This window comes from Melospiza melodia, chromosome 5 (genome assembly GCF_035770615.1).
Source record: "Melospiza melodia melodia isolate bMelMel2 chromosome 5, bMelMel2.pri, whole genome shotgun sequence".
In the NCBI taxonomy this organism is placed as follows: domain Eukaryota; kingdom Metazoa; phylum Chordata; class Aves; order Passeriformes; family Passerellidae; genus Melospiza; species Melospiza melodia.
In genome coordinates, this window is record NC_086198.1 from 18,837,802 (window position 1) to 18,863,090 (window position 25,289).

The following is a 25,289-nucleotide window of genomic DNA, read 5'->3' on the forward strand; positions in this document are numbered from 1 at the left end:
TTTTCTTTTTTTTTTTCTTAATTCTTAAATAGACACTTTTTTCTATCACACTTCATGGCTTGGTGTGTTTTAAAGGGGTGATACCTTTAATCTTCTTAGCGCTTTTTTCATTGGAAATAAACGTGCGTGAAATCGCATTGGCAGAGATGTTTTAAAATAATTCTTTGTTTGCCAGATATTTTAAAATAAGATGTTCAAGATCTATGCACAGGTTGAATTAAAAATTAAACAATTGAGTCTTCAGTCCTAACAGCTATGTCTGTGCTCATTGTGCTTTTTTATATCTCCCTAGTTAACTTCTGGTACTTACTTTTGCATACTTTTTACTCAGCTACTTTAGGCTGAGCCAAAAGTAATTGTTTATACCAGCTGAAGTTCAGACGCTTGTCAATGATAATGGAAAATAAAATCTTTAGACTGAGAAGAAAGCTAGCTGTGAATTAGAATAGTACAGAATGGAGGGAAGAATTAAATCCTTGTCAGTTTGGCTTGAAGGTGGATAATCACTCTGAAGATGATGGGAATCTTCTGTTGCCTGCACTTGTGAAGAAGGTTGTGAATGGACTGTTTTTAAAATGTGCATGGCCTCAGTTGATATAGTCCAGAAAGAACTTTTGGTTTAATAGAAAAATATTTTTTATTTCAAAAAACAACTTTTTTCATTGTTGTTGTCTTTTTGCCATTGATCTCTCTTGCTGTTTGTTGGGCATGTGCTTGTTTGTTTCTGGTATCTTGCTGATTATATTTTTTCCCCTCTCCTCTTTACAATGGTAATAGTTTCCAAGTCTTAGGGCTGAAGTGGTGGGTTTTTTTTCCCAGAATCTTTCTTGAGAGTTTCTTGTCAAAGGTTTTAGAAAAAAAAATCTCAGTCTTCTATTTATCAAAAGTTTGCTATTTCTGATATCCCTAAAGTTAAACTATTTTCCTCCCCCAGCACTTGATAGTTCCTCTACTACAAGCAGTGCCTCTCCTGTTCTGAACAATTATGATGCTCTGGAAGGAGGTGGCTATCCAGGTAAGCAGTTTCTTTTGAATTATTTATTCCAGTACATATATGTCATTTTTTGTTGTTTCTGGTCTTGTTTATTGTTAATTAACAAGTAGATGAAGGGCAGTGCCTATGAAAGGAACAGGGGAAATCATCAGAGGAAACATACATGTCTTTTAAAATAATTTCTCACAGTTTTAACACTGAAGCTCATATAAACATTTTAATATAACTTCCCTGAATCATAAGTCATACTTTCCATTGTATTATTGAGGGTAGTGCTGAAAATCTGCTAAGTGTGAAAGCAGCATCTTTTTTCTAGATTATACTGTATGCCTGATAGTGTTGTTGACATTAGGAGCTGATAATAGTTGCTGACACATTTCAGAAGTTTTGGGAGACCAACAATACCAGCTTGCAGGGATGCTTGGATCAGGTTATTGTCTTTTACTTTTCTTCATTTAAAGAAAATGGCTGCTGTTTTGGTTACTCTTAGCTCTAAAATTATCAGGACTGTCAGGTTGGTTCTAAATGAACACACTGGCTGAACTACCTTGGTCTTGAAATCTGTAGAGCTGCCATATTGAGAGCAAGAGGGAAAGATGCTATTTTTTAGCCACTATTTTAAATGAATAATTGGATTAAATTGGAGGGCCTACCCCCTCCTGGCTCCTTTGCCTTGTTCTGGCCCCTGGGAGTGTCACAGTAGTTTGCCATGGTTTGATGGGTTCCTGATTAAAGTGAGATCTCTCTCAGTTAGAAAGCTGGTATTGTTATCCACGTAGAGTCTAGCAGGACTACAGATTCTGTACCCTCTGGCCTAATAGCTAACCATTTTGGTTCTGCTGAAACCATATCCTAAAAATAACTTGTTCCTTTTTTTTTTTTAAAGATAAACAGTCAACATCAGGTTTCTTAAATCTGTTGCAGTTTTTTTTATTGTTTTATTGGGATTTTTTCCTTGTGGAGTGTTCATGACAAACAGTTTCTTGGCAGTTGATTTCTTGAGTGCTTTGTTCCTTTGCTTGCACTGTTCCCAGTTCACCAAGCTTAAATTCTTCTGAAACTTAACTCATATCTGTAGACATTTCGAAAGAGCACTTTGATCTCTTTATAGTTGTTAAGTTCACTGTGGATTACTTTCAGTTTGACCCTGAAAAATAGCAGAACTAAGCTGTGCTGCAGGCATATACAAGAGAAACTTGCATCAGGTTAAAAACTTCAGAAGAGACCATGCTTTATTTCTCCTCTACCATTTATGAATACTGTCCAAACATAATGCTGAGCCAGTGGAACTTTTCTCTAACTCTAGGCACAGCTTTTCATAAAATTATTCTAGTCATGCTATGACAGTTTTCAGAAGTGGAGGGGAGACTAAGCATGAATGGTCTTGTTTGTGTTTTATATCAAATGTATATATTGGTGTAAAATGTGGTTCTATTTTTATTCCATTCAAAAGATGTTTTTTTCACGTTGCATCTTTTTGTAAAGTAACATTTTGTTTGTAGTAACACAGGTCCCTGTCATCTTCCATACACACTTTGTCAAAATTCTTGAAGTAATCTTTCTTTTTAATTCCTTTTTTTCAGTGCAGAAAAATAACTTGATGGATAATGAAAGAACTTACAAATGGCAATGTTGTTTTGAAGCTTTTAGGAGTTTACATTTAAATTAAGAAGGAAATAATAAGCATATTCAATGCCTGTTTCATTTCTTTTGTCTTTCCAGAGACATGTTCTGTGACTAGCAGCCCAGTTCCCTCTCCATCAGTCCTGCAAACATCAAAAGCTTCTAAGCCCTTTGGTTATGGATATCCAGCACTGCAGCCAGGCTACCAAAATGCAACACCACCTACTCCTGTGCAGCCCAGTAATCCAGGACACCATTCTGGTTTTCAGCACTATGCACAGGCTTGTATTTTTCATTTTAAAATTACTTCATTAAGTAAATTCTTGGGAAAACCCTTTTCTGTGTGATTTTATTTCCCCTTTACTTTCATATTTTTTATAATTTCTGTGACAATAAACATTAGGTATAATATTGATGTCATAGCTCTGGTTCTAACTTATTGGAAGGCTTTTTGATGGAAAGAAAAGTGTGCCTCCAAGTAGTTAGGCTTAACAAGTTTACTTCACCAGTTCTTAGCAAACTCCACAGTTAAGATTTGATGTTTGAAAGAGCTGAAGTTTATTGATAGGAAACAATGAGGAAGCATAAGGAAGTACTTGATCAGCATATATCAGGACATTGCTATAGGCTGTGATCTCAAGCATTAAATGACCTCATGAGGAAGGCATGGCATAGGATCCAGATAAAAGAGCTCTGTAGAGCTTGTGCTGGCTGTGTGTAGTGGAGCAGGCTGCCTGCATCTGCTCTGTTTTCCTCATGAAGACAACTCCAAACACCCAAGAAATTGTGTACAATCATCTGATTCCTGTTGTACACATGAATCCCCTGAGAACAGTGGCAGAAAAAGAGCCAGGTACTGAGGCAAGACACAAATGCTGAAGAATTGCAGAGAAATCTATGTATGAAGGGGTCTAGAAAAAGAAACATCCTGATACACAAATCCTGCTCTCTGAAGTAAGGGCCAGCTGGCAAAGACAGTGAAACTGCTGTGGTAGGTGATCAGAATTCCTTACTGCATATAACATCCAGTGAGGCTCTCACTGTCACAGGCATAATGTAAAATGTGACTTGGAAGAAGTGTTTCATTTAATTTTTTTTAATTGAAAGGGTTGGCTTTATCTTTACTGTAATGTGAGATGAAGTTAGGCTCTTTCAGTAGCACACAGTAAAAAACAGCAGTTGCTTCAAGTGAATTCAAGTTGGACATATGAGGAGAAAATATTTCAGGATGGGAGTGGGGAAGCACTAGAACAGATTGTGCTGTGAAATTGTCAATCCTTAGATATTTTGAAAACTTGGCTGGATGAATCTATATGAGCAACCTAAACTAACTTTTAAGTTAACCTTGCTTGAGCAAGCTGTTAGACTGCTAGACCTTAAAGGTGCCTTCCAACCTAACCTTTTCTCCTCTTCTATGGTGTTTTGTTTTAATTCTCAAATATTTAAAGTCAGTGTCTGTAACTTGGAAAAGTTGATTGTAACAAAATTTAAATTGCAGAGAAGAGTGGGAGAGAAATTGTGTCAGCCTTTTTAGTAACTTGTTTTCTTATGCCTGAAGAGATGGAAGGATTATGTGTGACTTCCAGTGTTGATTTGCATAATGAATTTGAATTTTGTCCTATGATACACATTTGGAAGGTGACATTTGTTGCATCACATTTGTTGTAGCATTTTTAAATTTCTACAGTACAACACTACTTTTGTTTGTTTGGGTTTGTTACTAATTGCTGCTGTATCTTTTTAAAATATGTGTCTGGACGGGAGGGCACGACAAGAAGATTGAAGATTGTTATTTTAATATGATTGTGTGTTTACCTGTTTGTCATGCTCTTAACTTTACAGCAATATCCAGGTGTGAACCAGCTGTCCTCTTCCTTAGGAGGATTAAGTCTACAGCATTCTCAGCAGCCAGAAAGCTTGAGACCAGTAAACCTTACACACGATAGAAATATTTTACCAGTGTCTTCAGTTCCAGCACCCGTGCCTAACCTGAATTCTGATCTTAGGAAATTAAACTGCAGTCCAGAGTAAGTTTACTAGTTTACTGTGTCTAGGACAGTGTCTTATATTTTTTAGTGGGCAATAATTATTTAAAATTCCAAAAAGGGTCTCAGCTGACTCTAACTTTGAATCTTAGTGATGAAAAATAAATAAAAACCCCTTTTAACTGAAAATAAGTTTATCCTCTGAATCATTACACAGATATTGTAACTGTCCTACCATCAGATTATATGCAGTGAGTGTAGCTAGTTTCTTAGTATTTTAATGATTTTTCTATATCTTCACCTTTTTATCCATTTAAAAAAAGTATTTTAATAAACACCTTAATATTACACAATATGTTTCATAGAATATTTTGCAATATTGCATAGGATTTTTTTCTACAAAAGTATTATGATTATGCCTGAATACATGTAATAATTTATGAGTATATTTTACTATGATAATTCTGCAATCAGGTATCCTTTTTACCTCTAATTAAGTAGTATTATCAACTATCCCAAGTCAAGTGCAGCTAAGTACAGTGGAAAGTGCTTTTCCCCAAAGATTTTATTTGTAATTCCAAAATAACTATTTCTTCATTGCCTCAAAGTGACTCAGCATCCTTATTCCTGTATTTCTGGTCCCACCAGAAAACAGAAATCAGAAAACTGAAGGCCTGGAAATGATTCTTACATGTGGAACACTTTTCATAGCACTGTTTGTGCATTGGGCTTCTGTAGTGTCCCTTCATGTTACACAGAACAAAAGATTTTGACTCTCAGTATTTGGGATTCTTTTCAACTGTTTTCTTATATAAATATGACATTCTGAGTACTAGGTAAATACTCTCTTCTTCACTGGAAAAATTATTATAATGAACAGAAAAAGACATTGTTTTGATTGATTGTTGTATCTAAAACAGTTCTGTCTCTTAATTGCAAGTTGGTTTTGGTATATTTGCATTGCTGAACTACTAAACTGTGGAGCAGGGGAATATTTTTTTGTTTGTTTTTTACGAAGCCTTTTTAAAAATCTTTCTGCATTTTTTAAATTAAATCATCTTTGTAAAACATGGGATTTCTTAAATTGCTAAGTTCTTTAAAATCAGGTGTTAACACAATGTTTTCAATATCTTTTAAAATTTCATTTTTAACATTATGTTTCTCTTTCATTTCAGCTCATTTCGATGTACACTGACAAATATTCCACAGACACAGGCTTTGTTAAACAAAGCTAAACTTCCTTTGGGTTTGTTGCTGCATCCCTTCAGGGACCTGACGGTAAAGTACCTTTTTTTTTTTGTGTGTATTTCAGTAAAGTCAGCCTGGAGTCTGGATCTGTTTTATAGATGCATCTGTTCTATTTTCATTCAAACAATTAAATATAATGAACTCTAAGTCCTAACAGAAGTACAAAAAGTACTTTAACAGTACTTTAAGAGAAGTAAAAAAAAAATTATCTGTGACTTAGAGAGGAGGAGAGGAAAAAAAGCCTTGAAATTGCTACTTCATTGGAATGCATAAGGGAGAAGCCCTTCAAGTTTATATTTTTGTTGTTGTTGGAAGTCTTTGCTTGCCTGTGGTTCTCCGAAGAGTGGCCACTCTGTGTGTTGGGCTCACAACTGTCAGGCAGATCTTGAAAAGGTGTTCTCAGAGCTCTCCTGAGGAGTGGTGCTCAGCTTGAATGTGTGACTGGCCTGATACTTGCTATCAATAGAACATAAACAAAATATAAGATTGAAGCTATATTTATAAGCTTCATTCATTCATTCATGTTAAGCAACTCCTCTCAATGTAATTTATTAGCATTTTTGTAAAAATGTGAATAACTGTCTGGTACAACTTATTTTTATTAGTTGTATGTTCTATGTGTAAGATTTGCTGTCCATCATATTTCTTATAGAGCCACTCAAAAGTTGTCCTTTCATAATTCCTTTTGCCATAGTAGGTGTAATTTAAAGTAGTTTCATTTGAGATCTTACTACATCTTTGATTTTGAGGCTATATTAAGACAGTAATTAAGTGTTAAATTTTTTTGGTTTTAGGAGGAGATTATTTTTAGTAGACATCATAATTACTCTATGAAATTGAACTAAACAGCTAAAAGGAAAGATGAAAATGAAGTTTCACAAAGCTTTTATGAACTGTACTGCACAGAGGTGATTTCCATAAAGTATATTGCATACCTTTGTGACAGCTTTTCTTTGTTTCCTTTTTAGCAATTGCCAGTAATAACATCAAGCACAATAGTGAGATGCAGATCCTGCAGGACTTATATCAACCCTTTTGTTTCTTTCATTGATCAGAGGCGGTGGAAATGCAACCTGTGCTATAGAGTTAATGATGGTAAGTGACTGCAGCAGGAGATGCTTGCATTTATAGAATCTCTTTCAAGTGTTTGCATTGTATCAGTCCATGGAACATTTTAGATTAAAACATAAACTACAGTGACAATGTCCTTATGATCCAGAGATTTTGAAAAGGATCTTAAGGCAGATGTGTTCTGCTTTTTCTTGAAGCAAAAGATTGTTTTGCAATCTTTTGTGGACATGAAGAAAATGTATTCATAATATGCTGATTCCTTGTCTAATGAAATCAGCTAATCCCACTGACTGCTGTTGCAATATGCAGATGGAAACATGATGACAGCTACAATCCAGGCCAGAGGTTATGAGAAACAGTACAGATTGCTGCTTTGTTGTGAAATGCTCTGCTTGCATTGCTGTTTTATAGTTGGGGATCTGTTGTTGTTTAAAATACATAAAATTTCTTTCTAATTACTGAACTTTGATGTTAAAGATATGCTTGAGATATTTGAAATGTTCCTTTTTTATGTATCCTTAATGTAAATTGTTTGCTATTGCAATAATTGAAGTGTGCCCACATTACTTTACATTTAGCTGCAATGATTTTTATTTTCTGACAAAAATATAATCTGTATTTGGGGGTGATTTGTTTTTAATAGTTCCTGAAGAATTTATGTATAATCCTCTGACACGGTCTTATGGAGAGCCTCACAAGCGGCCAGAGGTGCAAAATTCTACAGTGGAATTCATTGCTTCTTCAGACTATATGGTAAGAAAAAGTTTTCATAGTAACTTCAACAGCAGTTGCATATTAATATGATAGTGCTTGAAATTAACGTTTCATATTGATCCAGTGGTTTGTATTAATTTACAATTAATACACACCACTGGAAGCTTCTCTTAATCCCAAGGAATAGTTAAATTCGTATTTTGAGTTTTGGCCCATGTAAACAGTCAGAAGCTTTTGAGTTAAAAGTTATTGAATGTGTGTTGTCATTCAGTGTAGTTTAATGTGGCACAGTCAGATTTGAATCCAATGCAGTGTGATTTCTGCCTTTCTCCCTCATTTTGAGGATGTTTTGAAAGACCAGTAATAGAATAATAAGCAAATTAATTCAGCTTCAAATTTCTAGTTAGTAATTGTGAAGAAATGGTTCTTATTAGGAGTCAGCTTACAAGTGCTGGGATGGTGGTCTTGTCAGCCTGGGAAAATGCATACTTCATAATGACATTTTTAGCAGCAGCAAAAATAAATTGTTCTCTTGTCTTTGAATTGAAACATTGTGGCAGACATTTTATAGTGAATAAACAGCTTGATACATAATTGGGGGAAGGGTGTAGGTAGAATGCTTTAACCTTGTTTAATGGATCACATTGTCCATGTACTGAAAGAACAATGGAATTTAAAAGGTGGAAGTTGGTATCTTTGATGTTTGAAATGACAGTTGGAAGGAGGGACTGAAATATCCTTTTTCCCCCTGAAGTATAACATTTTATGTTTATTACAAAGGACAGTTATTAACCATCGGGGATTGTGGTTAAGTCTATCTGCATATTGCTTAGGAAATTACCCTTATTGCACAATGTGTACCTTGCATTTTTCTAAGTATTTGCTTTTCCTACTTCCCTTTCTAATGACTAATCACTTTTAACATTTTTTGAATATGATTTTTGAGTGGTTTTATTTTTTTTTGCTTTGTAGCTTCGTCCTCCTCAGCCTGCGGTATATTTATTTGTTTTAGATGTGTCTCATAATGCAGTGGAGGCTGGATATTTGACAATACTCTGCCAATCATTGCTGGAAAACCTAGACAAGTAAGAGTATAAATAACCTTATCAAATCAGCTAACATGTTGTTATGAAAAATTGTAACTGAAAATTTTGAAGGAAATTTCAAAGTGTCTAAACATTCTGTCCCTAAAGGGCAGGAGTTCCATTGCCTGGAATTCTTTCCCTTCGTGTGTATCTGCATATAATTTAATTATTTATCTGTAAGGAGTATTTAGCTGTAACTTCTAAAAACATGTTGCTTGTACAAAGATTTTAAAATTTCATTCTTCCCCCTTGCCAAGACCAACAAAAATAATAAATTACAGCAGTTAAATTATCTGGTTTTTGTGCTGAGAGGTTTGAGGTGCTGCAAACTGGAACATTGTAACCATGAGAGTAAGACTGCCTGGGTGAATTGTGTTGTCAGTTTGATTTTTTTAGATCAGTTACCCTGTGCCAATTTCTGTGGTTTTGTTTTTGCACTGGGACAGCATGTATGGGAACGTTCCTGGTGCATTTTATGTGAGGGTTAATGAGCTTCACTATGCTCATGCCTTTTGACAACTAATCCTGTGGAGGCCTTGCCTTGAAAAGTCCTTTCTACAAGTGTTTCTTGGTGAACTTGGTTTTTTCATGAAGAAGCCAACATATACACTAAAAATCTTTGCTTCCATTTCTTTGTTCAGTTTTTTATGGCTATTTTATTCAACAGAATCTCAGAAACATGCTTAATTATTTTAGGAAAATTCATAAAATCCCATGCTAAGTCCACAGGAGAATCAATGCATCCACCTCATTTATAAGCTCAGATGGTAACAACAATATTTGCCTCTATTGCTCTTGGTCACTGTCATGGTTTTCAGCACTTCATGATGTTTTTTATATTTTACTTGAGAAATCCCCTGTAGTCTTTAATTTTGTCTTATGCCATACACTGAAATATGAACATACATGAAATATGGTCCACATAAGAAATAAGTATGTTGCTTTGTAGAGACATTGGATTTTGGTTTAGAGCTGTAAGTACTCTGTAACTACATTAGTAAATGGGGGTTCTGAATCAGGAAAGGACAGAATGCACTGTTTTCTTTTAAGGAGCTGAGAAGGCTGCCTTCTTTCATGCGTCAGTCTAATGTTTAAATGAGTTTATTAAGCTCTCTTGTGGAACAAAGCATCAATATATTAGTGAGTGCTTATCTGTAACACTTGGTCTTGTAAACTGTATCATTACCCCAGCTTTCCAGAAAATGTTGAGAAAGTATTGATTGTATTTGTGTTTTAGATCTCCCTTCATATGTTCTCCCTTCACTTCTTTACACATGAGCTGCATTTCTTCTAACATCAGCAGGAGCCCTGAGTATCTGTATGTCTTGAGAGAGAGATTTAGGGCTTAATAGTTTATATTTTAATGCTTCAGGCTGCCTGGAGATTCAAGAACAAGAATAGGATTCATAACATTTGACAGCACTGTTCAGTTTTACAACTTACAAGAAGGTTTATCACAGCCTCAGATGCTGATTGTCTCAGATATTGATGGTAAGTAAAAAGAAAATGGAAGCTGAATTTTTGAGAACCTATTATTTTTTTCTTTTCCCCAGAACAAAGGTTAGAATCTCTCAACTATTTGGTATTAGGTCAATTTTATTGAATGAGACTATTTTTTTGAAAAATAGTCTTGCACCAACTACAGAGTAGGTGATGTTTCAAATGTGAAATTCAAAAGTTAATTTTGCTTTGAATCAGACAAGCTTTGTATGGACTGTATTACTCTAACACACTTTCATCTGTGTATAATTTACTTACCTGCAAGGAATATTTAGCTGTAACACACATTAGAGAAGTAGACTGTTTCATGGTGTTTGTAGCACTGGGCAAGGAAATGTTTTGTTCTATTTTAGTGTTATTTTTTCTGTAATAATTATTTTTTTCTGTTCTCTCCACAGATATTTTCTTACCTACACCAGATAGTTTACTTGTAAATCTCCATGAAAGCAAAGAGGTATGATTGCTCAAAATACATCATTAAATTTAAGGTGTTAAATATTCAAAACAGAGGTTCCTGTTAAACTTTGAATTCAAACTTAATCTTTATAATATGTAGTTCCAATGTTAATTTTTCATTATGGAGATGTTTCATTGATACATCATAGCTTTTAAAATTACAACTTTGTTTTCCTTGGTGTGTTAAAATAGAACTGAAATAGTTGGTACCGATTCTGCTACTTAGTTGTGACAGTACAGCTGTTTGGAAACAACAGAAAATCTCAAGCTTGCAGAATCGCCTAAAACACCTTTCAATCTGTTCTGCAGCTGATAAAAGATCTCTTGAATGCGTTACCAAACATGTTCACCAATACAAGAGAGACACACAGTGCACTGGGCCCTGCTCTTCAGGCTGCCTTTAAGCTGATGTCTCCAACGGGTGGTCGGATCTCTGTGTTTCAAACTCAGTTACCAAGTTTGGGAGCAGGGCTGCTGCATTCCAGAGAGGATCCCAATCAAAGGTCAAGCACGAAGGTAAAAAACTTCCCTTACTATTTATTTCAAAAGACTAGGGACTGGCCATCTCTTTCTGACTTGCATAGTTCTGCAGATCAATTGCTTCATCTTCATTTATAGCAATTAACTAAATTTTAATTATGTTGATGTTTATGCATTTAAGATCCCTGCTTTATACATGTGTGTGTGGCATTGTTTTGAAGTGCATGAGCTCTCTTTGGATTTTGGTCCATAATTTTTCTCATAATTTTTCTTGGCAAGCAAAAGAAGCTGCAAATATTTGTGACTCAGTTACTCAGATGCTGCTGAATAGTATGTCTTTCAGTCCATGAAGTCTAAAAAGCATGATTGTTGTCATAACTCCTCCCTGTATGATTTATTTACTAAAGGTGGTCCAGCATCTTGGTCCAGCAACAGATTTTTATAAGAAGTTGGCACTGGACTGCTCTGGCCAGCAGACTGCTGTGGATTTATTTCTCTTAAGTTCACAATATTCTGATCTAGCTTCTCTTGGTAAGGAGTACATGATTCCCTGTTTCTACACTGTTGTCTCTCTTTAGAAGCACGGGCTACCTCTGGAATTCTAAAGTCATGTAAATATTTTAGCACTTCTGTAATTGCAGCTCATGTTGCAAAGGAATTGACCTTGAAGTTGATGGAAGTATAGAACAGAAATATTACATTGGTGGTATCAGACAGTTTATTCTAAGGTTTTAAAGTTTTAAATGAGAAGTATTCTCCTGCTCAAGAACAGGAAACAGAAAGGTGGCAAGGATTAAATGAAGTTTAATTATAGAAGTAGAACAGAGTTTCATCCTTTGATAATTATCCAGTATTTGTCTCTGTACAGACACTTAATTTTACCTCTACACCATTAGCTATTTCTGCAAGCACTTCAATCTTAGCTGCGAAATGTAGGATGCTTATTGAGCTTGGTGTATAATGAGGTCATTATGTGTTGGGGTGATTCATTTCTATCCTCACTTGCCTGGGTCTGGGACAGTTCTCACTGTCTTTCTGATGTGGGTGATACTGAGAAGATGAAGGTTTATGTTACTTGTGGAAGTCTGGACACAATTTTTATGCCCTGATTTCATGTTACAGTTTTACTTCTTAACTGCATCTTTCCTTCCTTCACAGCTTGCATGTCCAAATATTCTGCTGGATGCATCTATTACTATCCATCTTTCCATCGTAGCCATAATCCTGCTCAGGCTGAAAAGTTGCAAAAGGACCTGAAAAGATACCTTACAAGAAAGATTGGATTTGAAGCAGTTATGCGCATAAGATGTACAAAAGGTGTGTCTTAAATACTGATTCCTATGGAACCGTTGGTGTAAATGTGTTAGCAATCATTCTGAATGTGCTTAGTCTTTAGCAACATTAAATTCAGTGTTATTTTTCTTTCTTTGAAGAGTAAAAGAGTTACCTTCTTTATGTTAAGTTAGCTTTGATATGTGTAGTGTAAGGGCATCATTCACTTTGGAGTGTTCAGAATTGAACATGAGCTCTACAGGATCATGCTGAAATGTCTAATGATTCATGTAATTGGTTATACATGATAGAATTTTTACTCTTCAACCTCAGCTTGAGGACTGGCGTTTTAGTTATTGGTGAGAGTTTTCCATGCTGTTTTAACCTCACTCTGAATATTTAATCTGATTCTAGGTCTTTCAATACACACTTTCCATGGGAATTTTTTTGTACGATCTACTGATTTACTGTCCCTTGCCAATGTCAATCCTGATGCTGGATTTGCAGTACAAATGTCTATAGAGGAAAGTCTGACTGACACATCTTTGGTTTGTTTTCAAACAGCTCTTTTGTATACTTCCAGTAAAGGTAAATAAATTCAAATTAATTGGTCACTGGAGTTTTTGTTTCTTTTTATGGTGTAATGCTTGTAAAGTTAGTTCCACAGTCTTTTGTTGTGTTCTATACACTAAAAGAATCTTGTCAGAGCTAGTAAGCCTACTTGGCAGTTAATCACATAATGGAAATCCTTATAAACACTGTTTTAAAGTGAAAATTTCATCTGCATTTGACATAGTGCTGATTCAGCAAGACTTTTTTACTTAAAAGTCTGACCATTGTTACAAGCAGTAACATGTTTGGCAGGCACTTTGTCCAAACATACAGACCTGTGATGGATTGGATCAAGCTGCAATTACTACACTGGGTGAGCATAAAGAATAGCGGCTAATTTCTATGGTATATGATGCCACAAAATTTTGGGATGGATGCCAGTGTACTTCATTGGTAGGATCAAAGACACTTACTGTAGATGTCGATGTAGTTTATGTTATCAATTTGTGCTGCTTTAGAGTAGAATTTTGACAGGTTGAGACAGGGAGACAGTATTGTATTGCAGCAATTTCTTGACTGGTATGTTTTCTGGAATGGGTACATCTTAAATGGGAGGAGATGCTCTAATGACTGAATTTGTTTACTTCTACCAGGAGAGAATGCAAAATGATTTCCACTGATTTCTCTTAGGTGAGCGTCGAATTCGAGTGCACACGCTTTGCTTGCCCGTAGTGAGTTCCCTGTCTGATGTGTATGCAGGAGCAGATGTACAGGCAGTTGTGTGCCTCTTAGCAAACATGGGTGAGTACAGGCCAGGAAGATTCACATGTTTTTTGGCAAGTTTCTAATTTTGCCAGCCATTTAAATGAAGTAGTGAATGAAGCCTGGATATTATTAAAAAGAGTTGGAGTGCAACACGCTGAAACATGTGTGTGCAAAAGATGACAAAAACAAATTCATACTGAAATTGTGAACTGAAATACTCCTTGTTCTGAATATTAGTTGATTTTAGTCTTTTAAAAAGAGCCTTCTTACTTTGTTCTCTGGAGGTTAGTAAAGGACAAAGAATCATAACACACTTGGATCAAAACTCTCAATTTTGAATCATCATTATCATTGTTGTTCACTCAAACTTAGGCATTCTAGAATTACTTAAGAAACAGGGATTCAGTTTAGTGAGTTGCTGGAGACTAAAAGAGAATTTCTGACAGCAGTGTATTTGAGGTATTGGTTTTATATCCTTCTGTTGTTGCAGGGCTGAGGATTCTTACTTATCCCTTAATTGTGGGTCATAAGTTATAGACTGATCTCTCCTGTTAAATGTGTATGACTCTGTGCAGCATTTTAACATGTTCTATTTTGTATATTAATATTGAAATCAGTTAGAAGAAGTAAGTTGTAATTCTGTGTCTTCTGGGATTGGAACTAGATGATCTTTAAGGTCCCTTCCAAGCCAAACCATTCTGTGATATCTTAAATGCACATTCAGTCCAGCAGGTGGCTTCCTCCCACCAAAGGATTTGCAGCCCTTGCTCAGCAGAGAAAAATGAAGCAGCATTTATAGTAATCACTATTATGTCACTGAAGTAATGGAAGCAATTTCTTATGTGAGGGGGGAAAAAAAATCAAAATTAATTGCTGCAGATCTTATCTTGGTGGTTGGGCAACAGCATTTCAACAATAACTAAGTTGTTTGTAGAAGGTTTAAATTTATATTTAGACTTCACTATGTATGATTGCTTTAAACTTTTCTTTTAATTCTCCAGGGAGAAACCAGGGAGCCAAAATTAGCTGCACATTATATTTGAGCATTATGAAACTGAGTTTCTGTATGGACAGTCATGTAATTTACTCCTAAAAAAATTAGGACCGCAGATGTGGTTTGGGGAATTTTTAGTCTTAAAACATAACCCAGAAGCACAGCTAAAATTTTCAAAGTTCAAGGGAATGAGTGAGGCTATGTGTGTGGTAACTTCTTCCCTCCTTCTACCCCAGCTGTGGATCGCTCAGTCTCATCCAGCCTTGCAGATGCAAGAGATGCCTTAGTCAATGCCGTGGTGGACTCCTTGGCAGCGTACATGTCAACTGCCTCAAATCTGCAGCAGTCCATGCTGATAGCACCAAATTCCCTCAAGCTTTTCCCACTCTATATTTTAGCTCTTCTCAAACAGGTATGTATGATCTAGTGAATTAGTGTTTGATGTTAAGTTCACTGTTCCATTTGAGGAATTCTTCAGTTCTAGGTCAAGCAATGTCTGCACTTCTCTAAAATTATGGAAATTGGATTACCATCTTTATGCCAACTAAACTTTATTGTAAAAGATTACCATAGTAGCTTATTTTAAATTGTTAATGTCTGAAGCTTTTATTAGTTTACTTGATTTTGAATTTCTTATGTTCTGTGTTATATTGCTTTACAGTTAAAATAAAGAAATAGTTTACAATCAGCATTTCTCAGATTTTGGCAGCTCATTAGTATAGACCATGAAGGTTGTTGGAAACTGCTTATTAGTACTGCTTCATTTTTATTTTATGAAGTCAGAAACAAGAATTTTCCAATACATATTTTTTGTCCTTTAAATTTCCAAGAAGAAAAATGAGTTTCCATGGAAATACAGTAAATGTTATTAGAGAAACTAAAGTGATATTGTTGAAAGTTAACATAGAAGTAGTTACTATTTTTTTTTTTTTTTAATGATATCTTTGTTTAGATTACTGAACATCATACTTAAAAAGAGACAGCTTCCTGCAGGGTTTTGTTATGAATAAATCTCACTGCTTAAATTTTTTTATGTCTGACAGTTCTTGGTTCTGTTATGATGAATAAACCTTTCTATAAGTTTTGTAAGAGATCTAAGCATAGTAATTTATTTTCTTCGGCTTAGTGATTACTTCAGTCTCTAATATACTGATTATGATTTTTTTATACCTGCATGACAAATGCAGTTAATGGTGGGGGAAAACACAGACTGTTTATTATTGAGATCTGTGTAAAAGACAGAAATAAGAGTGGCTGGGAAAAGTTGTTTAGGTATGGAATTTTTATTATCTTTATTAGCAATAACAAAATATGGAATATAGAGAAACCAAAATCAAAATGCTTGTGGCAGCCAAGGAGTGATGTCCTTAGCTTTGTTGTAGAAGTGAATATGAACTTTGATTATAAGAATGTTCTCCATTGAGTTAGCATATGATGTTTAATTCATTGTGTTGCTTCTCACAGCAATTGTGTACCAGTTGGTTCTAAAGGAGATCTGAAAAATTCAGTAGGAGATAGTTAAAAAATAAATTTTATCCCATGGGAGTCTAGTTTCTCCTATAAAACATGAAAGTATGTTTCCATTCCAAAACTTTTCCTTAACATTGAATTCTTACTAATATAAAGTCAGAGTTAATCTTCTGCATGTATGTACCTTGCCTGAACTCTGCTTACCTTGTATCTTTCCTGTGCTAGCTTGCACTTGTGAGTTTCAAAGGCCAGTGTCACTTGTCAAGAATAAAAAGGAGAAATGCTGGTCCAGTTTCATGCAAATTTTAGACATAGTGAGGGAGAAATTTATTCTCCTTCATCAATAAGAAAGGGCTAGATTATGTTTTAAAAATCTTGCTCAAACTCTATGATTAAGATTCTACCCATAAGATACATTTCTTTACAAAAGCTCTGCCACCTTTGCTTGATACTTTGAAAAGTCTGAACTGCACTCTTACATGTGACATAAAGTACAGGATTTGTTTGAATGGTAATGTGCTCTTGCAGAAAGCCTTCAGAACAGGCACAAGTACCCGCTTGGATGATCGTGTCTATGCAATGTGCCAGATGAAGAGCCAGCCCCTTGTTCATTTGATGAAGATGATTCATCCCAACTTGTACAGAATAGACAAGCTGACTGATGAGGTAATGTATGAAGCCTAGTAATAGCATTTCCTACTTTTAATGGCCCATTAAATTTTATGTTGTTATTGTAATACAAATGGAGCATTTCCCCTAAGTTATGAAAATCAAGAGAAACATTATTTTCAAATTTTGAGTTGCATGTACGGTAATGTGGTATGAGCAGAACTGTGGTTTTGCTTCATCTTGTTTCAATGACCATGGTAATGCCATAATTTTTTGTCATACAAAGAAAGTAAAGATATTGTATGTATGGGAGACAGTGTGTTTTTATTATTTAGAACTGTCTGAGGTAAGTGGGTGTAGTAGATCTGATCTGATGGATGATTCAAGGTTTTATATACAAAAATCAGATATAGTTGCTTGCAATAACAACCTTCCAGTGGTTTTTCAGACTGAAGTGGATAAAACAGAGTTTTACTTCTAGACGGTTGTGATCAGACTGAGAAAGTACTTCATGTACAAAACCAGGTTTTATTATTTCCTCTTCTACGGATGTAGCCTAGGAAAAGGATGCATTTTTTTAATAGTAAAAAGCAAGATGGGGTTTTATTTAAGGACAAAGTTAGTTATAATGGCATAAATAAGGGGTTTTATAAGTACGATTTTATTAGTTTTTGTCCCTAGTTTTGGAAAAGTATATGTAGTAGTTTGCTTCTAAGTGATATAAGGTTATAGGGTAAACTGAATAGTTTCACTGGCAGTGGTATTGTATTATTCTGTTTCAGCACAACCTCTGAGCTATTTGTAGTCTTAAAGTTTCTTTTAAGGTATTTCATAAACTTAAATAGGTGAGTCTAAACTCAGTGTTTTTCAGTAGAGTCGCTCTTTTTATACTCCACCCCTACCAGTCTTTGAGATGCCAACTTCAGCTGGCTTTGTGAAGTTATTTTTGTGGCACTTAAATTGTAACGCTCTGTGCTTGTGCTGTTAAGAATCTGCAGTGTCTTTAGGAGATCCTGTTTAATTATCAAAGGCTTTCAGACTGGTTATTTGGAGTACAATAATACAAAAATAGGGCTTATTTTAACTACTGAAATTAATTGGCAAACTGGATATTAAATCATAACAGAATGCTAATCTGCCATTTAGTACTGCTTCAGTTTAAAGTATTTGTGACAAAGGCTGTTCTTAAATGTAGTTTCTTTAAAAAAATTCTGTGAAATTAAAAAAAAATTAATTTAAATTTTAAAATATTTTTGAAATATTACAGAATTCCTTTAAAATGTTTTTGCGAGTTTTCTTTGATTCTTGAGAGTATTGAGTAAAGCCTGGAACTTCCCCAGGTGGAATTCAGTAGCTTGATTTTCATAACTATGTCTAAATCCCCAAAAGCTGTTAATTTATGGCATTATGGTATGAAATTTTTTAAGTAGTGATTTTTTAAAATAATCTTATACTACATGGGCATGTGCTTAGTCAGTAGAGTATTTTTCCCCATATTATTTTCAGAATGCTTCAGAGTTTCTTGAGATGTCTGGCCTGTTTTTGTATTGGAGGAGGAGGCAGCATTAATATGAAAATACTGGGCCAGGGGGTTGTGTACATGGGGATTTTTTATTATTGTTTTTGTTTGTTTTATTGAGGGGGAGAAAGGCAGGGTATTTTTTAATAGTTAATGCAAAAAACCAGATTCTTTAATCAGATCAGTCATAGGGCTCTGTGGACAAACCCAAGGATCACTTCATGCAGGATCTTAAATCAGGGGACTTCCTGATAATGGAATGCAATAATATATGGAACCCTTACAGGGAGTAGAATTTGATGGTTTTCTGCTCTTGCAACATTTCTAGTGAAAGTGAATGCAGTGGAAAAAACCCAGAGGTTGTTTGTAGAAAACTTAAATCACCAGTAGTAATTATTTTGAAATTCTGACATCTGTAGCATCAAAAATGTTACATAAGTATCTTAAATTAACTTGCATTATTATGTTTTAGGTATTAAAGTAGCCCTTAAAATAAGTAACATTATAGAACTGTTTGATGTACATAATCATTTTAGGCTTAACATAGTATTTTGTTATATGAGAATCCTCAGAATTTTGCTAGAGATTATCAGTGTTTTTCCTGCTTTGTTTTACCTTTAAGGGTAAAATTCTAGTGTTATTTGAGTGTTGGGTTTTTGTTGCAGAGTACAATACATGTAAATGACAGAGTTGTTCCTCAGCCACCCCTTCAGAAGTTGTCTGCGGAGAAGTTGACAAGAGAAGGAGCTTTTCTTATGGATTGTGGTTCAGTAAGTTAAAAATTTACACATTCCTTTTTTAAAAAATTTCCTAAGGAGAAAAAGACCAAAAAGCAGTGCCTGCTGTGTTATTAAAACCAGTGTGCTTTCAGCAATAACAGTGTTGTGAATCAGCATTCCAGGTAACCTGACAGTAATCTGTGTTCCAGTGAAAAGCTTTCATATTTTGATCTGAGCCTACATTTATCTTTGAGGCTATAAAGGTTGATTATTTTCATGCAGTACTGGTCAAAATATATCAAGAGTTCACACAAAGACGTTTTTTATGGAATTAATGTATTTTTATTTTCCAGAATTTCTTTTAATGGCTATTAAATTGCACATACTAGAGGATTTAGCAAAACATTTGATGCAAGAATGTTCTCGGATATGCACAAAGAGTGGGTTTATGATTTGTGGCCTGTGTTATGTAAGAGTTGCAAGAGAGAGGGAATTGGAGACTAAACAAAATCTGTAGATACAGTTTAAGGCATTTCGAGAAATTGCACTAAAACATTCAGTTGGATAAAGCATTATGCTACCCAGTGGCAGTTCTGGAAGGTTCTTTTAACCTTGAATCACTTCAGGGCTGAGTGTCAATGTAAAACCAGCTTTTGTCTCCAGACCTCTGAAATAATTACTACAATAAGCTTTGATAATTGGTGCTTTGCTACAACCTGTTTAGATTGGGAAGCCAGTGTGCAGTAACCAACAGAATGGTGTGACTTCAGATAATTTGAGGGGTTTCATTTAAGGAGGTAACATGGGAAATTACTGCATTAACTGTTCCATTATAAATGTGTCCTGCAACCTCATTTTTTCAGTATTTGAGTTCTACTTATACGTATTTTTTTATATTTAATGACCTTACTCAAGTTTTTCGAATGTATTGATTATGAATATAGACATGTATTATGAATTATAACTGGAACACTCAAGTGCCTAATTTGCATGGAAGTTACTCTTCTGGGAGTATTCCTATTGCACCACCAATTGCCTATTTCTCTAAAATGTATGCAGGGCCTTTTCTAAAACTGATTCTGACATCTTACAGATTTTTTACCTTTGGATTGGAAAAAACTGTGATAACAACTTCATAAAAGATGTCCTTGGATACCCGAATTATGCATCAGTGCCACAGAAAATGGTAGGCATTTTAATGAGCTGAGCTCTAAACTGCTTACACTTGGAATGTGCATTTAATCTGTTTATTTCTGCATTTTTAGTTTTTAATTATTTTAATTTTTAATTAATTATTTTAATTTTAACACTATGAGTTAGGTTGGAGTTATTCCTAATTAGGTACCTTCTAACCTCTTGTCAGCTTCAGAGGAGCCAGTTAGAAGTTGTCAGATGTTTTCAAGGAAAGAATGTAAACATGTAAATTTCATCATTCATGAAATGTCAAACAGTTGCTCTGTAACATAACTGCTTTTAATATTTTAATGGAAGTACATATACATTCACAAGAATAGGAAGTAATTTCACAGGATGAATACAAAAATCACCTATTCAGATGTGTTAATAATTAAGATTAGAGTTAGTTCATTGATAACATAGTTTTCATTGATAACATAGCCTTGTGTTCTCTGAACCTGGTGTAAGATACCACATCTGTGGGATGACACAACAGACCTGTAAGTAATGGTAAGAGTTAAGTTTTACTCGGATTCCAAGCCTTGACTCAATGTTAAAAAGAGAAACTTTCAGCTGTTAAAACATCAGAGATCCTTGGATGTATGTTTTGGTGGAGGGGTTTTTATGACAGGTAGTTTTTATGACTACCTGTACCTGTAGTCTAATGTGTGAAAGAGAGTAGCAATTAGGGAAGTCTCCTCTTCAGTAAGTAGTGATTCCATAATATCAACAATTGGCAAATAAGGATGGACCCTTTCAAGACAGTCTAGGAAAGTTCAGAATCAAATGGTTATATCCAAATAGTACCAAAAAATAATAGCATAGGATCACATAGGTAGATATGTTCTGCTTACAGTTGCATAGTATCAAGAAGGAAAGTGACAAAAACAGGTGAAGAGTGGTAAGTTATAAGACTACTATAACACTTGATTGGCCGAAGAAGATACAGGCAAGAAGACTGCAAAAGCAGCATTTTGAAAAGATGACTTTGCTATCTAAAATCTTTTGCACTTAAAACACAGTAAACTATGTTTTCATAAGTTAAAGATGTTTAAAAGTTGAAGATGTACTCCTTCCTAGGTAGCAGTGCACCACAGATACTATGAAGTATTGTCCTTTAAGCTGAAGCAAAACAGCTGTGTATGTAAAATCAGGGCTAGGAACTTCTTAACTGAGACTGTGGCTTGAGTTATGTTACAGCTTTCAGGATCTGTTTTTTTTAATAGTTTCAATAATAAAAGGTGATGGTTTCTTTCAATTACCTTCAACCAGACACAACTTCCTGAGGTGGATGCACCTTCTTCAGAAAGGACACGATCTTTTATATCTTGGCTTAGAGATAGTAGACCTTTAAGTCCAGTTCTTCAAGTAATAAAGTAAGTATTTCTGTTATGCACTAAGTTGTTACTAGCAACTTGTATTTACAATTTCTAATTAAGACTGATGAAAAGTGAGTGTATCTGTCTTGGAAGAAACTGAATAACATCACCTTCCCAACTGATAAGATGCTGTTTATAAAACTGTCTAGTGACAAAGGTTTTCTTTGAATCTAGGGCAAATTCAGTTGCTCATAGTTTTATTGGTTGCATATATTTATTAGGAATATACTAAACCTCAGTAGATGTCCTTATGCTCAATGGTGTTAAGCAGGTTAGTTTCTAGTATAGCTTTTATAATTTCATTATATGTGTATAAAAAAAATTCAAGTAAAGTTAGTAATATATAGATGGTTTAATAATTGTATGTATTTGTTACTGAGATCTATAGGACATCAGCTGATAGATGGGCCAAGTTCTGAAGCCTTTTCAAGCTATGACTTGCTTAAGGAGGTTTAAATTCTATGAAATATTTATACTTGAGATTACATTTCACTTGTAGAGTACTTGTTTTACTGAGCTGGGCAGGAGATCACTTTTTAGAGAGTGTGATGACTTGCTCAGAGAAATGATACTGAAATATAGGACTGAAGGTTTTGAGCTGTTGGCATGTGGCTGCTGCTGGAGTTGCAGGAATTTCTGATAGACCATAATAAGTAGGAGAGCTTTGCTGCATACTGCACTACACCGAAACAAAGGACTGTGTCTCAGCAAATTTTTATGGGGCAATAATTTTGGATACTAGGTCTTTCACATGTTACCTTTTCTATTCTGTTGCTAAGGAAGAAAGTCTGGGGAGGGGATTGAGATTACATGTAAACAGAGATGTAGTTTTTGCATTTTTTCATTGCCACCAGCATATTTGTTAGCTTCAAAAACAAAAGAATTTTTACATTTCCTTTTTTGTGTTTCTACAAGATACTCTTAAGTGCTGTATTTCACCTGCTCTTCTACCATTTTATATACTTAAAAAGATGCTGTTGTTTGATATTGTATTGCAAACTTCAAGATTTCGTAGATTTTGGATTATTTGCAATTGTAATCTCTTTGGACTGAATTCCACATGACAGTCAGCAATTTATTAGAACTTATCTCTCTGAATTTGCAGTGGATTTTTTTGCTCAAAGTTTGATTTTGCTCAGTACCTTCCCTTCTTCTTTCAGAGATGAGAACCCTGCCAAAACAGATTTTTTTCAGCATTTAATTGAGGATCGGACAGAAGCAGCTTTCTCGTATTATGAATTCCTACTTAATATTCAACAGCAGATTTGTAAGTGACCAAGGAAGAGGTAGAGGAAAAAGTCTGACTTCAGACAGAAGCATGGGCCAAGAGAACCATATGGGAAGTTACAGAAATGGATGCTTGTTCTTCACAATATACAGTGACCAGCACTGTTTTGGAAGCTCTACAGCTAAAGGAGTATACATTTCCAAAAGAATTTTGCAGATTTCCTTCAGTCTAAAATGCTACGAGTGATGAAGCTGTTTCACTAGTAAACTTTAACATTGGTTTGTACACGTTTCCAGTTGTGCAGCGGTATGGTGCTCTGTTTATTGCAAGCTGGTGAATTTATGTAGCTATGTGGGATGATATTTCTTAACAAAATGTACAATTAGGTAAAGCCTTTTTTCTTACATTTGTTATAGTAGCCCTTCCAGATCCAAATCCTTAACAGAGATGTCAAAGGGCAGTGATGTATGTTGGTTGTTTATATGAATTTCTTTTTAAAAGGAATGGTTCATACTTGCTAAAGACTTCAGCAAATTCCCTGTGAAAGTTGTAGAGTTTCAGTAAAGTAAATCAATTGTAGAAATAAAATATATAATGTACATAGGTATTACATTTGTAAAGAAAATGTAAAAAATGTAACTAAAAAAAGACCTAGCTCATTGTGCAGAATTGTTGAGTGCTCGATGATGATGAATTGTTCTGTCCCAGGCTAGACAATGAAGTTGACTATTAAAACATGATAAAAATATCAATGTAGAAGGAATATAGCTGCTGCTTCTGTTAATTTTAGGTGAATTTATTTATGATTGGCTTACTAATTAAAATATTTTGCTTTATCATGTGGTTTTATATTTATGCAACTATAATAATTTTCCAGCTAAACTCTTACCAAACTGAATATTGAAGAAAACATGTTTACCACCTTACTTCACAGACCTGTGGAAGGGAGGAGAAAACACCACATAACCTGAAATGAGTTTTGATACAGAGTTCCTAAGCCCCTTCTAATGTATTTTCCTAAAGAAGGCATATCTCTTAACCTTGTTTTGCATTTTATAACTACTGTAGTCTTGGTCCAAGTTCCTGTAACTTGTGTTGTCTGCCATTTAGAGTAAGTGTGGGTAAATCACTCACACTTGTAGATTTGAATTCTGCTGTGATCTAAGGAAAAACAGGAAGGGATGTAAAAATTAATTACATTACATCAGTGAAAGTAAAGGCTTTAAAATGACAAAATTCAAAATGTAATCACACTTGCGTATTTCAGAAACTTTATTCTTGTTAATGTTTTGGTAACTCAAGTGTTTGGGCTTTTTGATAGATTAATGACAGATTTTTTCAGTTTGGTGAATTTGGAATGGTTTTCTTCAGCCTTTCTTTTAGAGACACATTAGAATTAATTCATAAAGCACAATCAATCATACTTCGTTTTCTGAACTTTGTTTATCTGTTTGGCTTAATGAAATGTGACTACAATAGAATAATTAGGTACAAAAAAGTAAATTATTATTAGTATGATTACATTTTAATTTAATGTAGCCTTGAAAATGCTAACATTGTATTTTAACTGCTCTAGCCCCTGAATCAAATATTCAAGGAGAAGATGTACTAGCTATGGTTTGCAAATGCTTTAAAAGCTACAACAGTTAAATTGCGCCAGTAGTGTTACTCTGCATGTTAGCACAAACTCATTGTTTGGAGAAGATACCTTATATTGTGTGTTGTCCTTAACTAAATGTGTTTAAGTTACCCAAAGAATTACAGAAGAGAAACTTTCCATTGAGTAAATTAATTTATCATGTAATAAACATCTGAGGCAATGCTGAATGTTGTCCCGAAATCAGACCTTCAGGATTTCAGTGCTTGTTTGTAAAGTAATGTGCATTGGGTGAAAGCTAAGTGCTGCTGAAGAGTGGGGCATCTTAAAAATCATTTGTATTTGTGAAGATGAGAAGAGCATGTTAACATTTCAAATGCTCCATGAAGATGCTTCTAATTTGTGAGTTTGGTGTTGATATCTGGGAACACGTTATGCCACGATTAATTGCAACATATTCTGTAAAATAATTTCTTAAAGCTTTATTCTTCTAGTATAGTTTTTGTATATAAAAATTATGAAAAAAAAACATTTTTAGAGCTATTTGTTCAGTAAAATTATTACACAGCACAGAGAATATAGTTATTTTTTTATTAATGATAGAGCACATCTCCATTCTGATTTTTGGTTTAAATTTTAACAAGATAGTCTCATGGAAATATCTTGAATTTGAAACATCTCAGGATTTAGGGTACTGATTTTAGTCTTTTGATCAATAGAGTATCTGTAGGCATGGCAAGAGTATCTCTGAGAAGGACCTGAGTGTCCTGGTGGACAACAAGCCTTCCATGAGCCTGGTGGTGTCCTTGTGGCCCAGAAGGCCAATGGCATCCTGGGGTGCATTGGGAAGAGC

At 34.7% G+C, this 25,289-nt stretch overlaps 1 protein-coding gene across 2 annotated transcripts in view; it reads left to right on the forward strand.

Annotated features, from left to right (window-relative positions):
* SEC24B (SEC24 homolog B, COPII coat complex component) overlaps positions 1-25,013 on the forward strand; it is a 45,869-nt gene extending 20,856 nt beyond the window's left edge. For both annotated transcript variants that reach the window (XM_063156473.1, XM_063156472.1), the window contains 20 exons: positions 935-1,015; positions 2,717-2,898; positions 4,460-4,644; positions 5,778-5,880; positions 6,819-6,945; positions 7,565-7,674; positions 8,608-8,720; positions 10,093-10,211; positions 10,619-10,674; positions 10,986-11,192; positions 11,564-11,687; positions 12,315-12,473; positions 12,843-13,016; positions 13,671-13,781; positions 14,976-15,151; positions 16,738-16,875; positions 19,003-19,107; positions 20,150-20,242; positions 21,505-21,608; positions 22,772-25,013. In XM_063156473.1, the coding sequence (XP_063012543.1) occupies positions 935-1,015; positions 2,717-2,898; positions 4,460-4,644; positions 5,778-5,880; positions 6,819-6,945; positions 7,565-7,674; positions 8,608-8,720; positions 10,093-10,211; positions 10,619-10,674; positions 10,986-11,192; positions 11,564-11,687; positions 12,315-12,473; positions 12,843-13,016; positions 13,671-13,781; positions 14,976-15,151; positions 16,738-16,875; positions 19,003-19,107; positions 20,150-20,242; positions 21,505-21,608; positions 22,772-22,886 (2,582 nt within the window). In that variant the 3' untranslated portion in view covers positions 22,887-25,013. The remainder of the gene's footprint in view (positions 1-934; positions 1,016-2,716; positions 2,899-4,459; positions 4,645-5,777; positions 5,881-6,818; positions 6,946-7,564; positions 7,675-8,607; positions 8,721-10,092; positions 10,212-10,618; positions 10,675-10,985; positions 11,193-11,563; positions 11,688-12,314; positions 12,474-12,842; positions 13,017-13,670; positions 13,782-14,975; positions 15,152-16,737; positions 16,876-19,002; positions 19,108-20,149; positions 20,243-21,504; positions 21,609-22,771) is intronic.
* The last annotated feature ends 276 nt before the right edge of the window (positions 25,014-25,289 follow it).